Source organism: Moschus berezovskii, chromosome 3 (genome assembly GCF_049115385.1).
Source record: "Moschus berezovskii isolate FMDL1 chromosome 3, NW_MosBer_1.0, whole genome shotgun sequence".
NCBI classification, from domain to species: domain Eukaryota; kingdom Metazoa; phylum Chordata; class Mammalia; order Artiodactyla; family Moschidae; genus Moschus; species Moschus berezovskii.
Genome location: NC_142462.1, coordinates 88,596,662 through 88,612,893, shown reverse-complemented (window position 1 = coordinate 88,612,893; position 16,232 = coordinate 88,596,662). Strand labels below are relative to the sequence as shown.

At 41.4% G+C, this 16,232-nt stretch overlaps 1 protein-coding gene across 2 annotated transcripts in view; it reads right to left on the bottom strand.

The window, feature by feature from the left end:
- Positions 1-16,232, bottom strand: part of GLI3 (GLI family zinc finger 3) — a 323,331-nt gene that overhangs the window by 91,509 nt on the left and 215,590 nt on the right. For both annotated transcript variants that reach the window (XM_055421143.2, XM_055421144.2), the window contains exons 5-7: positions 10,059-10,264; positions 5,426-5,572; positions 236-437 (exon numbers count right to left, since the gene is read on the bottom strand). In XM_055421143.2, the coding sequence (XP_055277118.2) occupies positions 236-437; positions 5,426-5,572; positions 10,059-10,264 (555 nt within the window). The remainder of the gene's footprint in view (positions 1-235; positions 438-5,425; positions 5,573-10,058; positions 10,265-16,232) is intronic.

Sequence of the window (16,232 nt, the reverse complement as noted above, 5' to 3'; positions counted from 1 at the left end):
CTACTATTTCTCTTTAAGGGCTGTTAACTAGCATCTGGAAAATAAGTCTTTTCAGCACAATAATTGGCTCTGGAACCCACTGTAGTGAAATTTAACCTGGATCCCCATCTCAGGTCAGTCCCAGTGTCCTGTTGTAATTCTACCTTGCAGGCAGCCAGTACCACAAACACAGGTGCAGGCAAGCAGTGATGTTTTATTAAAAGAAACGCATCATGGATTTAGGGAAAATACATACCTGATTGCACTTGCAGATAAGTGGCCGTAGGAGCCACTTGCTGAAGAGCTGCTGCGGGAATTATTGAGAATCGTGACCAAGGAGTTGGGAGACGTCCTTATCATGGTCTGAAGGTCAAAGCTATGATCGGACAGTGGCGATATGGACAGTGTACGTTTTCGGCTCGGCCGGGCTGACAGCCTAGGGCTGGGGAATCTGGTGCCTGTTATATAAACAAAACAGAATCTGATTACCTGTGTCTGGACTCGGTACCTGTTATCTATTCCTGTTACCCCGCATGGAAGAAGTGGAGGATAAGAAGCCAGCCAGCGACCAGTGGTGACAAGTACCTTTCTCTTCCTACTTGTGATCTACTGGCTACAATTGAGGGAATTAGGGAGAAATATTTATCTTCCAGGGACTTACCTCAGGGGAGCTCTGTTTATTAATGTGCAGGCAAAATGATAAATTGCTAAACAAAAGGGAAAGACTTTTATGTGTTATCCCTCTCATTTCCACTGATTTATGAATCTGACGGCTGCTTAGATATTCTCATCATTAATTCACCACAAGCGACAAAGACAGTGGTTCCCACAGTCACATCGCACCCATCCTCCCCACTCCCAACACGCATGGCTTTAAAGCAATGAGCCAAAGGGGAAAAATGAATTAAAGTATTCTAAGATTAAAAAAAAAATCCAGCTTAGTTATGCCTTCATTTCCCCATGATTTCTGTAGCTATCTGATCACGGACTATTTACGGCTTTACTGAAAAACTGATAAATACATTATCCTAAATTAACGGTTCTCGATGGAGGGGTGGGAATAGATTTTGCCCCCAGGGGACATGTGACAACATCTGGAGATATTTGGGTTATCACAACTCAGGGGGTGCTAGAAACATCAAGAGGGTAGGGAAGCTACTGCACACCCAGGGATGTGCAGGGCAGGCCCCCATCGTGAAGAATCATCTAGTCCTAGTAGGGCCAAAACTGAAGAACCCTGCCTTAAATTCCCCATTAGCTAACAGCCTCAGTCCTAAGAAACACTGAAAAGCTTGGGACTGTGGTTTGTTTACCCATTTTCCAAGGGCAGGTTGGGAGGGACCCTCTAAGCAGTATAATAAGATAACATGAGTCAATTTTAATTCTCCGGTTATTAAATCAATCAATCAATTAATTCTATGCATTTATTAGAGTTTTGAGACTTCAAGAAGATTCCACTGATGAAGTTCTGTTCTAGAGGTTAGTAACTCAAAATGAAATGCCTGCCAACTTAATATAATGCTTGTTACACAGAGAGTTAAAAATTAAATGCCCATTTGCCTGCAATTTGGTAGATGTTAGAGATCTAGATTTCAGAGCATAACTATAAATGTGGCCCACAGGCCCACTCCTGCCTTTTCTAAGGTCACATTTACATTACAGAGTGAGTAAACTAAGTTTAATGACAGAATGAGAATATAATCCTACTAGGTAAGAGGCAAATCAAATATAATTATTTTTGAGGAAGAATAGAGGGTTTCTGTTTCAAAGAATGGGTACATCTGCTTACAGGGAGATGGCAATTTGGGGGTACACAGAAAACGGTAGTAGAGGGTAAGACTTCTTTATAGAAAAATGTCTGGGTACATGGTCTATAGAAAACTAATTGGGAATATTTTCTTCATCAGAGGTGAACTTTGACACAAGATAACAATCCAAAATGATTTAAGATAATTTAATGAAATGCAATAGACGACTATGAAAGACTTACAGATATTATTATAGAGATAAATAGACATACTTTATAGCTAATAAAAAATAAATCATAAACTGGAACTTAGTACCATCTATGAATATAAAACTGGTAAACCAATTTGAATGACAAATGTGGTCCCTACTCAAATGCTTCTTTCAGGCACATTGAAAATTGAATTTCTTCATTTAGAAGTTTCATGACCCACATGATTTAGGCCATGTGAGTACAAAAACAGCAGTCCCACTGTGTTCACAGTTTTTATTGCCTAAACCAGCATCTTTTATTATGACATCAGCTTTACACATAAATGTTTCATATTTACTCACTATGAGAGGATAATCTCATCAAAGAAGTTTTTCAATGAGGAAATACATTCCACTTCCAAAGGACTCCACTCCAAGGACAAATCAGACTTCCAGTCAACTTCCATATCATCCTTGACAGTAACCATTCTCAATGAGACTCAATGATCCCTGGCAGAGTTAGAAGTAGCAGGACATTCCAGACAGAGCTGATGCCCTGATTTAAATCACTAACTAGATGAGGAGGTCTTCTGATGCTGTAACACTGGGGCCTACATCCCCTCACATCATCCGAAGATAGAGCCCAAGGCTTTTCATGGAAGCTCATGGTTCCCTAGGGCCTGGTTAGTGCATCTCCTCTGTTTTCCCCTCCAAGATAGCCACTTACTTAAGTCAGTTTCCACCATATAAACAGTGTGGTTTTCAGGAGCATTTAGGATTTCTCTAGGATATTCCCTATAGGGATTACTTGCTCTTCTATCTTTAAAAGTCACTAGAATCCCAAAAAGGTGGAACTACAGCCATAAAACAGGCTTGTTCATTCTAATGCCCAACACAGGAATACTCTAACCCAAAGCTGGCTGAAACCCTGGTAAGCCCACTGTTGGCACATTTAAAAGTCACGTGCTCATCTGAGCCCAGTTTACTGCTGCTTTTCTGCCAACCAATGAGTACTGAAGATTTATTACAGTGGAGTAGAATGACCCACTCAACCCCAGGCTGGCTCTGCTTTCACTACTACAGAGCAAATGTAGAAATTTAACCTCATTTCGCTTCTCCCTTGAAAAAAATCTCGTAGGTTTTATATTTAATACATAAGAATTGGGGACTTCTCTGGGAGTCCAGTGACCAAGACTCCATGTTCCTAATGCAAGGGGCCTGGGTTTGATCCCCTGTCAGGGAACTAGATCCCACATACTACAACTAAGAGCTTGCATGAGGCAACTAAAGATCCTGCATGATACAACTAAAAAAAAAAATCCCGCATGCTATGGTGCAACTAAGATTCGGCACAGCCAATTAAATAAATAAAATGGTTTTTTAAAAAAATAAAACAAAAGAACAGCCTCTTTATGTCCTGTTAAGCTAAATGCTACTTCAACTACTTCAGAGGGTGGGGATATAGTACTTTTTAAATGCTTTCCAACCCTTTATTATGCTCTTCCCACCCCCCTAGCAACCAAGTAAAGAAAGTCATCAGTGTTTAGGACAGTGATTTGGGATCCTCTGTTGAAGGGAACAGGTAAACTACAAGGTAAGGGTTTCAAAACAGCTGAAAGAGAAGTGGCCCAGGTCTCTACTGATCACCCTGCTTCCTCCTAAACATAAGCCTGAGCAATCTCATTGTTCCAACACAGATTTCCCCGCTCTGGCATTCTGTTAATTGTTTTGTTTCTCTATTCTAATGAAAGATTCTGACAAAGAAAAAGGAGGTTTCTTTTTATGTGATGAATAATAGGATATCTAAATTCCTACTTAATGACAATCAATTTACCATATACTCTGGCAAATTAAAATGCCTTTAATTAGTTTTTACTAAGTAAAAGGGTAGCTTCATCCTTTATTTAGATAAAAACCGCCATTGCCTGACTAAACACATTTTCATCAAATAGAGAAGGTAATATGGGTTGACCTTCCAAGGAGTCTCTCTTATTTTAATTCTTTATTTGCAGATTTTTAAATAACTGATTTGCATAATAACACTCAACTTTTTTTTTTTTTCCAACAACCCCTAATTGAAACGTGGTCATGATGAATCTGCAATGGAAACTCTTTCTTCTACAAAGCAGAACCACAAAATCCCTGTGGAAGATGTAACACATTTCTTTCACTTTGGGTGAGGTAATGAACTCCCCAACGGAAACCCACCCAAGCAGTGTTTCTATGTAACCCAGCTAAGTTACTCCATGACATTAAGGGGACCAGAGCTGTAGGTTTAACACTGTGTGGACCAATCATCTTCTGTCTATTGTAAATCTGAGAGCTGAACTGTTAACCACTGCCAGAGAGTGGACCGAGGTCCACTCATCACCACAGAAGAATCCAAACAGCCTCTAGATAGAGAAGCAGAAATTAATCATTGCTACCAGAAGAAACAAACAAAAGCTTTAGTATATGTCCTACTCAAACTCATATTATCTTCGTATTCAAAGGGTTTCATTACGTATACCTCGGATGATACTTTGGCTTCACTTCCTGGCGCCTAGTAAATGGATGTGAACCTACAGGATAAAAACTCTTAGATGTTCTGAGAAATGATAATCACAGGTTCTCATCTGTACCTCTAGTCTAGAGAAGTGGCACTAAGGACTCATCATAAGCCTTGAGGGGTCCAAAAGTAAGTCATTTAAAGTGCATCCAATGATCCCAGTTTCCTCCACTGCTAGGTACTAAGAGTAGCCCTTTCTGATGTGGAAATGATTTTTGTTTCCTATATAAGAGGTCTCAGTTCAGTTCAGTTCAGTCGCTCAGTCGTGTCCGACTCTCCGTGACCCCATGAATCACAGCAGGCTAGGCCTCCCTGTCCATCACCAACTCCCAGTGAGACAGAATTTTTTAACATAAAGAAAACACGGGAGCACACACAACAGCAAAGAGTAGCCCCCGTCTGCAACAACTAGAGAAAGCCTGAACAAAGCGATGAAGACTCAGTGCAGCCAAAAATAAATTAAAGAAATAAGACCTAAAAGTCGCTTAAAATAACATTTTTTAAAAAAAGAAAACAGAGGAGGAAAATAAGAAAAAAATAAACCCACGAAAAACATGAAATCAAGTACAGGTCTCTTTTTTTAAGTTAATTTTTAAAACACAAAATCTATAAAATCAAGAAACGATTGGTCAAAAGCTCGTTCATCTAATCAAACACATTCCCTTATTCTGCCACCAAGACAATCAGAGCCGACTAGTGTTTTTGTGTATCTGCCAAATTATAATTGCCTGCATCTTTCAGTTCATTGACATAAGCTGAACTAATCGGCAAGTTTCAGGATGGCCAAGTCTGTGGGAGCTTCCTGGCAAACCAAGCGAACCAGAACCCCCAGTACTGGTGGTGCCTCCTCCTTCTCTGCTTTAGAAAGTTAGGTAATCAACTCATCTTAGTACCTTCCTCTCCCTTTCATGTATTAGCTTGGCCATTCCCAGGGCTACAGAAGACAGCCCTGCCACTTACTATCCATGGCGTGAAGATACTCCATGTGGATGGCCCCCGCGCCGGCGGTGGCAGCAGAGGGAATGATGTCTGCATAGGGACTGCGCTGGCCGGCTAACAGGGCCATCTGATGATAGTATTCTGCTGGGCTGACTCCGGCATGGGGGGCTGGATGGAAGAGGAGACAAGAAAAGCATGGTTACCAGCTGCAAGAAGGTCAACAAGAAGCTTTTCTTGAGATACCCCAAAATCCATGTCACGCAGCCCAAAGAGCCATTCCTTTCATGGCTTGTTCTAGGAAAACTTCTTTAACTCAAACTGTGCTTTCACTGAAGTTTCCCAGATATCACTGATTAGAAAATAAAACTGAAGGAAAAGCACAGAAAAAAAAAAACCAAGTACATGATAAAACTTTTGAGGTTAGTTTCAAGAAATCACTAAGACTGGCATATATACACTGCTACATATAAAATAGATAACTAATGAGAACCTGTGTATAGCACAGAGAACTTTACTAAGTGCTCTATGGTGACCTAAATGGGAAGGAGATCCAAAAAAGAAGGGATATATGTATACATATAGCTGGTCCACTTTGCTGTGCAGCAGAAACTAACACAACATTGTAAAGCATCTAGATTCCAATAAACAATGATTAAATTCATATATGTGCATGTATCTGTACACTCATTCCTCTGTTTGCTCCCCAAAATAAGAGTGTCTTATATCAAATGGAAACAGTGACACTATTTTATTGGGCTTCAAAATCACTTGGAGAAGGAAATGGCAACTCACGCCAGTACTCTTTCCTGGAAGATCACATGGAAGGAGGAATCTGGCAGGTCACAAAGAGTTGGACACAATTGAGTGACTTCACTTTCAAAATCACTGCAGATGGTGACTGCAGCCATGAAATTTAAAGACACTTGCTCTTTGGAAGAAATGCTACAACCAACCTAGAGAGCATATTAATAAGCAGAGACATTACTTTGCCAACAAAGGTCTTTCTAGTCAAAGCTCTGGTTTTTCCAGTAGATATGCATGGATGTTAGAGTTGGACTATAAAGAAAGCTGAGCACCAAAGAATTGATGCTTTTTAACTGTGGTGTTGAAGAAGACTCTTGAGAGTCCCTTGGACTGCAAAGAGATCCAACCAGTCCACCCTAAAGGAAATCAGTCCTGAATGTTCATTGGAAAGACTGATGCTGAAGCTGAAACTCCAGTACTTTGGCCACCTGATGAGAAGAACTGACTCATTTGAAAAGACCCTGATGCTGGGAAAGATTGAAGGCAGGAGGAGAAGGGAATGACAGAGGATGAGATGATTGGATGGCATCACCAACTCGATGGACATGAATTTGAGCAAGCTCCGGGAGTTGGTGATAGACAGGGAAACCTGGTGTGCTGCAGTCCATGGGGTCTCAAAGAGTTGGACATGACTGTGCGACTGAACTGACTGACTATATCGAATGTTCACATTTTTTTTTCACATTTCTTACAGTAGTAGACAACCTAGATAACTACAATGACCTTCCCGAAATATTTAAAATACTTCCCTAAGCTTTCTGGCAAGAGGGTTTGAGTCAGCTCTTGGTAGCTGGAGGACCCAGGGCCATGAGTGGAAAAGGCAGCACAGCCCGAATTTAATAACACATGGCTGGGTGGTAAGCTGCAATTTTGTGTTCCATAATTTTAAAATTCTTTTTTTTTTTCCCATGTCAAAATCAAGAAGAAATATACCTATCAATCTGGAGCAATTTACTGGCAAGTGTCAGCTCTGTAAGAGGGGGATAATGATCGGTTTCCACTGGATAACTAATGTACCAAAGCTGCAGGATACTATAGCAGTTCTGAGGGTGGGCTCCAGAGGCACTAAGATCTAGATGCAAATCCCAGCTCCACCTCTTCAGGAAGTTGCTGGAAGGAATGAAGGCGATGGTGCATAGAAAGTGCTTAGCACATAACATTACATCAATAAAACCTAGTTTTATCATTAAAATGTAGAAACACTGGCATTCTAGCAACAGCTCTAGGTATGCTTTATATTTGTGTTCAAATAGGTTTTATTTACTGAAGTATAGTTGATTTACAATGTTATATTAGTTTCAGATATACAGTAAAGTGATTCAGTTATATGTACACATATATTTTTTCATATTCTTTTCCAGTATATGTATTACAAGATATAGAATATATTAATAGTTCTCTGTACTATACAGTACATTGTTTATCTATTTTACATATAGTAGTGTGTATCTATTAACACCAAATTCCTAATTTATCCCTCCTACCCTCTTTCCCAAACCATATGTTTGTTTTCTAAGTCTATGAGTCTATTTCTGTTTTGTAAATAAGTTGTGTGTGTTTGTGTGTGTGTGTGTGCACGCGTGAGCACTCAATCTCATCTGACTCTGCAACCCCATGGACTATAGCCCACCAGGTTGCTCTGTCCATGGAATTTTTCAGGCAAGACTACTAGAGTGGGTTGCTAGTTCCTCCTTCAGGGGATCTTCCCAGCCCAGGGATCGAACTTGCATCTCTACCATCTCTTGCAATGGCGAGCAGATTCTTTACCACTGTGCCACCTGGGAAGCTTGTAAATAAGTTAATCTGTATCATTTTTTTTTAGAGTTCACTTATAAGTGATGTGTTTGTCTTTCTCTGTCTGACTAACTTCAATTAGTAGATCATCTCTAGGTCCAACATGTTGCTACAAACGGTATTATTTCATCCTTTTTTAAATATTCTTTTCTATATCTTCTATTATATTTTCTTTATTATTCTTTATATTTCATACTTTTCATACATCATAAAGATAGATATATACAAAAATCATAGACTGCAAGAGACAAATATGAGTGACTTGACTTTGGGTATTAATTGGCCTCCTGTGAGGCAGGACCAAAAATGCAGAACTAATCAAAAATGTTTTATTCATACTCATCATCAAACACTATGAAAAGAGGTTGATAAGATGCTTTAACGAGAGGTACCGCTTTCAGTGGCCCACTAAATTTCCGGAAGCTAGGCATCATTCCAAGCCCATCGTCAGCTGACCTGTCTACTCTTCTCTCCCTCTGTTCTTTAAAGTCACTTTCATGGAGTCCCAAGTATTCTATGGAGGTGATTCTCCATTTCTCCCTCTGGAAAACCAAATCCAAAGCAGAACAAACTCCAATCTCACTCTTTTACAGTTTAATTTTAAAGTGTGTATCTTGTCCAAATGGCAAATTTCTTCCTTGGGTACTATACAAGTATATCCACTGCATTGAATCAGAGGGAAAAAAAGTGAGTCAACAGCTGTTGCTGGAGCCCAGCCACTCCTGGAAGTATGACTGGGTGAATATTTACTGAGAAATTTCAGGCTGCTTCCACCTACCATCCCCACTATGAGTCTGCGTGGAGAATACAGGCTGTGCAGGGGCAAACACTGCTGGGTAAGCCAGAGAACATGTGTGCCTACACAAGCAACAGCAGTTTGCGGTTTGCTGCAGAGAACTCACAGTTCTCTACTTGTCATCAGCACAGCTTAAGCCATTCTGAGCCTTAGCACAGATTCTAGCAACTGTAGACAGGCGAGTTTGTATATGTGTTCATGAAATGGGAAATGTGCTCTCTGAACCAAACAGACAGTAAAAATTTTTGTTTGTTTGTTTTGGGGTATAGTTGATTTATAATGCTGTGTTAGTTTTGGATGTACAGCAAAGTGAATCTGTTATACATATACATATTTCCACTCTTTTTCAGATTCTTTTCACATACAGGCCATTACAGAGTATTGAGTGGAGTTCCCTGTGCTACACAGTAGGCCCCAAAGGAGCATTTTAATCATGGACAGTTGTGGAATGAACAGCTCCAATTTAAAAGTCAGGTGACAATAATTAATTCGGAGGCTCACAGAACAACAGGAATCTGGTCCTTGGGAGCTGAAAATGAGCATCCTGTATAAGAGAATTAAAGTCAAAGGTTGTTTCGTGTCCCATTGCATTCCTCTTGCAGTGTTCGTGTGGTATGGTCAAGGACAGAAGGCACATACAACAGGGCTAGGCCATCATGTTCTCTAAGATCTTGCTATTCAGAATGTGGTCCCTAGACCCGCAGCACTGAAACGAGCTGGGGGCATCTCAGAAGTGCAGAATCTCAGCCCCCAGACCCATCCCACCAGGAAGCATATTTTATCACCATCTCCAGGTGATGTATATGCACAGTGGAGTTTGAAAAGTGCTGCTCCAATGGACACATCTGTATACATGTGCCCTTCAGACCTGAAGAGAAAAGTGTTCCTCAGAAGGTGAGCAAAATGTGCTGGTTACACAGCACCTATGCAGGAATGGCAATAGGGTCAGTCTAAATAGAGCCACAAAACAGAGTAGTGAATAAGAGGATTTGGGCATCGCAGCATTCTGGCTCTTGAGTTCCACCTCTGCCACTTACTAGCCAAGGAACCAGGTTGCAAGTTACTTGGCCCCTCTGCCAAATCCTCATCTGAAAATGGAGATTATATCCTCACGCTGATGGAGGTGTCATAACGCTGAAATAAGAGCATGCAATCACAGCACTTAGCACTGCCCCTGGCACACAGGACACAAATGCATCAGTTACTCTTTCCGCACGTCCCATGATGTGCGGAAGCAGGATAGAACGGTCTGAAACTCACCATCTGTGGGGCTCAGCCCACGAGCGGCTGAGATCATGGAGAGGGATGGGCTGCTGTGCAGGGACCGGATGTAGTCCATATAGGGGTTGATGTAGGGATGCGGGGGGCTGAAGGGGGACTCGGAAGCTGCAGCAGGGTTCCGATGTGGGGAGATCCTGATGAAGGGCAGGTCAGAATACGTGGGGCTACTAGATAAGGCAGAAGGCCTAGGTAAAAAGAAAAGCAGACACAACAGGTATACATGAGACAAGAGCGCCATAGGCAGAGGCTGTCTGTGAAAGAAAATAAGCACAATTTCAAGGTGTCTTGGGGGAAAAAATATCAGGCATAAACATTTCTAGTACTAGGACCTTAAAAATCACAGTGGCATAATGCAGGCAGAATGCTACTATACAATTGTTTAGGCAAAGAAATTTGACCTTTGAGAAATTTTCTGAATGCCAGAAAATAAAGCCTGTGGTTTTCCTCATGAGAAGAAATTCTAAACAGGCATCTGAGCTTGAGGTAGTTGTGATTCTATTTTCCCTTTGACATGAATGTTAATTTCACTGCTGAACTTACCTCTCACCATCATAGTGCTGAATTAAAAAAAAAAAAAGAAAGAAAAAGGAAGGGAGGGAGAGAGGAAGGGAAGAGAAACAAAGAAAGGGAGAAAGGAAGGAAGGGTGGAAGGAAAGAAAAAAAAGGAGAGAGAAAGAAAAGAAGGAAGATTCGGCGGGTTTGGAAATCTGAGCATGCACAAGGCAGAGATGCCTACAAATAAGAAAAAAGTCTAATTTCAAGAGTCTGCAAGAAGCATGAAGTTGACAGTCTATAAGGCCATGCTCCAGCTTTAGTGCTCTGGGTCTTGCAGCCGTGAGTAAAACCATTTTCTTCCATCTGTGTTTCCCTGTTTTGAAGGCGGCCATAGGAGGCAGCTTTCTCTCATACTTTTTTTGCATGTGGCTTCCTGATTGGCCACATTCAGTGAATAATCAGTAATGAAGTGCTCCTGGGGACAGAAAGTTGGAAAAGATTGAGCTCATGTCCAAGTTATAAGGAGCAAAGGTAGAGTGTAAGCTTTTGGCTGATGCAAATAAACTCTAAGGCACACCTTGCTGCCACCATACCCCACCCACTCCAGGGGATTCCCTTCCCAGAGCCGGCCCCACGTCCTGGGCACAGGCGTTTGTAGAATGGCCAGTCTGTGGAACACCCCCTCTCTGCCCTGTCCCTCCTCTAATAGAAAACGTTTTGTGTGGATAATCCAGTGAACTGGCTCTGACAGCTAAACACTTGTACTTTCCCTTTTTTCATTCACAGAGAATATGGCCATAAAAAGGCGAGGCTGTGATAGAGCGGGATGTACTGCCTGCAAACTCCTCTCAGGGCACTGGCTTTAGGAGTGAAAGGAAAGGGAGGAGAAACAATTTCTCATCCCGCCTCCCCAGCAAAGGCACACACAGCCGGGGCTCTGGCCCCCAACCCCATTAGAATGGAATCTTGCAAGTGCACAGAGCAGGCACTGAATTAAATGAAACCACAGATCATACCGTGAATTTTCTCCCAGGAGAAAATCAAAAAGGTTAAAATACACGAGAGAGAGGGGATTTTCCTGACTTTCTCCTTCTTACTCTTTTTACCATTTTGAACTTAAAAAAAAAAAATGAGGCTTTTTATTTGTACTTAAGATGCCACTTCTGGAGAAATAAACTACAAATCCAGAGTTTTCTAAATTTACATGTGGGCAGGGTGAGAAGTCACCACCTGAAATTAGTTACGTCTTTTCCAAACAACTTGAGGCTTTCCATAATCACTTAGAAAACAGAAATTGGCACGATCTGTTAGTCTATTCTATTTTAGCTCTTTTCTATGAAACAAATTAGCTCTGTGTCATTAGTTAAATCTGAAGCTCCATTTAGACCTGAGGCTACTTTAGAGAACACAGGACTCTCAAATTCAGTCATTCATTTTCTACCAGAAAGGAAAATCAATCCTTCCAATCTGATTCAAAAGTGATTATTACGAAATACGGCTCACTTGTGGATTTATGATGAGAGACAGATGCCACAAGAACAGACATGTCAGTAGAGAAGCAGGCATTTCGAGATCCGTGAGATGATACCTCCTAGACAAGCTTTTTTTATGATCCATGAAGAACTCACTCTGAATCAGTGAAGGTGATACCATTGCTTACTGGTTTTTTTGTGAGGCAAAGAATTGGAACCTGTAATCTTTCTCAAGTTCCAGAATTGAAAATGGTAGTAAGAATACTCCTAGCAGCTTAGATTCCATTGAAGAATAATAGATGGGGAAAAAAAAAAACAAACAGCATTTAGAACAACATGAACATTATAGATGTCAGGCTGAGGTAGTCGCCAGTCCCAAAGGAGCAGAAAAACTCTCGCTTTTCTCTTCTCACAAATTTGTGGATGTTGACATGCGTACTGTCCCCTTCACTTTCATTTGACCTGTTTCCACAGAAGACTGAGGATAACTATTCTATGAGTAATGAATCAAGACCTGGGCACCTCTTTCCCAAAAGGAACACCCAGGCTCCATCCTCGCTTCCACACCAGTGAGGGGCAACAGCAGAAGAGAGGGTTGTTGCTTCCAAGATCTAGAGATAAAGTCACGCAACTCCACACACTCTGGTTAACATCACACGCATGCATGTCACTCCCCTCCAGAAACGATGCAGGGAAGATTTGGGGTCACCTATTTCTCAATGAGATGGTGGGACATGTTTTCAAACAGGCATGAAACTATGAAAGCTGAAAGGTGTCAACTGCCCTAAAGAAAAGAATTATCTAGTAGACAAAGGCCAGTCACCCCTGGATACAACAGTAAAATGTTTATGAGGGTCACTCTCGGTGGGATCATCAGGAATTCTGAAAGAGAGTTGACTCAGATCATCGAAGCAGTGGTACTATGGAAGGGCTTGTGGATGAAGGGGAACTGACATGAATGGGACAAGATATGAACCCCTTTTGGTGGCTCATGTGGTAAACAGGCTGCCTGCAGTGCAGGACACCCGGGTTCGATCCCTGGGTTGGGAAGATCCCCTGGAGAATGGAATGGCCATCCACTCCAATACTCTTGCCTGGAGAATTCCATGGGCAGAGGAGACTGGCGGGCTACAGTCCATGGAATTGAGACAGTCAATCACTAGGCAAGTTGATAAGAAGTCCAGGGTCCCTGAGGAGGAGGAGGAGGAGAAGGGGTCTGGGGCTCTCAAGGAGGACATAAGGGTCTGGAATTCTTAAGGAAGAGAAAAGAACAAACATTTTTTCCACATTCCTTAATCTTAGTCACATAAAACGTTTTTTTTTCGTTAAGCCCAGAGCTGATGATTACACAACAAAACAACTCAGCTTAAACTCTTTACCAATGATTATATAACAACAATGTATCCTGTTTGAGGACAGTTTCTCCTTGAAAACCTTCTGACTAATCCTGTTATCTTAATTACTACAGGAGTGGGTCTCATAAGATCTTTCTACTATTAGTTCTAATCCTGTCATCTCAGTGATCACTGCAAAAAAATAGAGGAAAACAACAGAATGGGAAAGACTAGAGATCTCTTCGAGAAAATTAAAGATACCAAGGGAACATTTCATGCAAAGAGGAACTCAATAAAGGACAGAAATTGTATGGACCTAGCAGAAGCAGAAGATATTAAGAAGAAGTGGCAAGAATACACAGAAGAACTGTACAAAAAAGATCTTCACAACCCAGATAATCACGACAGTGTGATCACTCACCTAGAGCCAGACATCCTGGAATGGGAAGTCAAGTGGGCCTTAGGATGCATCACTACGAACAAAGCTAGTGGAGATGATCGAATTCCAGTGGAGCTGTTTCAAATCCTAAAAGATGATGCTGTGAAAGTGCTGCACTCAATATGCCAGCAAATTTGGAAAACTCAGCAGTGGTCATAGGACTGGGAAAGATCAGTTTTCATTCCAATCCCAAAGAAAGGCAATGCCAAAGAATGTTCAAACTACCACACAATTGCACTCATCTCACACACAAGTAAAGTAATGCTCAAAATTCTCCAAGCCAGTCTTCAACAATATATGAACCGTGAACTTCCAGACGTTCAAGTTGGTTTTAGAAAAGACAGAGGAACCAGAGATCAAATTGCCAACATCTGCTGGATCATCAAAAAAGCAAGAGAGTTCCAGAAAAACATCTATTTCTGCTTTATTGACTATGCCAAAGCCTTTGACTATGTGGATCACAATAAGCTGTGGAAAATTCTGAAAGAGATGGGAATACCAGACCACCTGACCTGCCTCTTGAGAAATCTGTACGCAGGACAGGAAGCAACAATTAGAACTGGACATGGAACAACAGACTGGTTCCAAATAGGGAAAGGAGTACGTCAAGGCTATATATTGTCACCCTGCTTATTTAACTTATATGCTGAGTACATCATGAGAAACGCTGGGCTGCATGAAGCACAAGCTGGAATCAAAGTTGTTGGGAGAAATATCAATAACTTCAGATATGCAGATGACACTACCCTTATGGCAGAAAGTGAAGAGAAACTAAAGAGCCTCTTGATGAAAGTGAAAGAGGAGAGTGAAAAAGTTGGCTTAAAGCTCAACATTCAGAAAACTAAGATCATGGCATCTGGTCCCATCAATTCATGGCAAATAGATGGGGAAACAATGGAATCAGTGGCAGACTTTATTTTTCTGGGCTCCAAAATCACTGCAGATGGTGACTGTAGCCATGAAATTTAAAGACACTCGCTCCTTGGAAGAAATGCTATGATCAACCTAGACAGCATATTAAAAAGGAGAGACATTACTTTGCAAACAAAGGTCCATCTAGTCAAGGCTATGGTTTTTCCAGTAGTCATGTATGGGTGTGAGAGTTGGACTATAAAGAAAGCTGAGTGCCAAAGAATGGATGCTTTTGAACTGTGGTGTTGGAGAAGACTCTTGAGAGTCCCTTGGACTGCAAGGAGATCCAACCAGTCCATCCTAAAGGAGTTCAGTCCTGGGTGTTCATTGGAAGGACTGATGCTGAAGCTGAAACTCCAGTACTTTGGCCACCTCATGCGAAGAGCAGACTCATTTGAAAAGACCCTGACGCTGGAAAGTCTAAGGGAAGGAGGAGAAGGGGACGACAGAGGACAAGATGGTTATTACAATAAATCAAAAGAATGTCTCAAGGTGGTAAAGATCTTACCAGATCCACTCCCACAATTTACATTTTAAGATGATTAGACTCAGTTCAGTTCAGTCCTGCCAGGCCTCTGTCATGGCCAGCACTGGGCACTAGGTAAAGAAATGAGGGAGGACACTGATGTTCTTGGTGGTTGTCAGAACCACCCAACAAAACTTTTTCGTGTGAGCAAACAAATGTCTAAGAGACAAGACTTTTGGAGACTGGTGTTCCCATTCCCTTGCTGTTCAATTTCTCACTGAAAGTTGATGACTTACTCATTCTGTCTCTACATCAGACTCCTGTGAGCCAGGCTATTATGACATTTCTCTAGTGCTGAAGCCAGACAAAAATGAGTGTCTAAGCCATCAACGCTGAGCATCCAGCCTTGAACTACTATGGCCCCCGCAGCCACCTGACATGGATATCTGTGTGCGTGCACGCTGTTGCTTCAGTCTTGTCTATTTGAGACCCCATGGATTGTAGCCCACCAGGCTCCTCTGTCCACGGGATTCTCCAGGCAAGAATACTAGAGTGGGTTGCCATGCCCTCCTCCAGGGGATCTTCCCAACCCAGGGATCGAACCCACATCTCTTACATACATATATACAAACTATAGTTTTTCAATAAAGCTGCTTTTAACATTACCAAAGAGAGACACTTTCAAATTCTTGGCATCCAGGTCACTTGTTAGTTATTTTAACTGTAAAGAAAATTTGAGAGGGAAGGCTAAGCTTACTACCTTTAATAGGCAGATGTGTATCACCTCTGTACGAAAGACCCATTCAAGATGGTGACCAGGGGGATAAATTCTCCTGAAGGAAGAAGACTGGTGACATGCGAGGAAGGCAGTCACCAAATTTTCCATATAAATGATATATATTATTTCACAAACTATCATAAAGTTGACTTGGTAAATATTTGTCAAGCTTGCTAAAAAAAAAACTTAATTTATGAATTACAGGAGCACCAGGAAAATATTATAGTGTTACTTTCCTGGTTTATATTTTTAGTGGA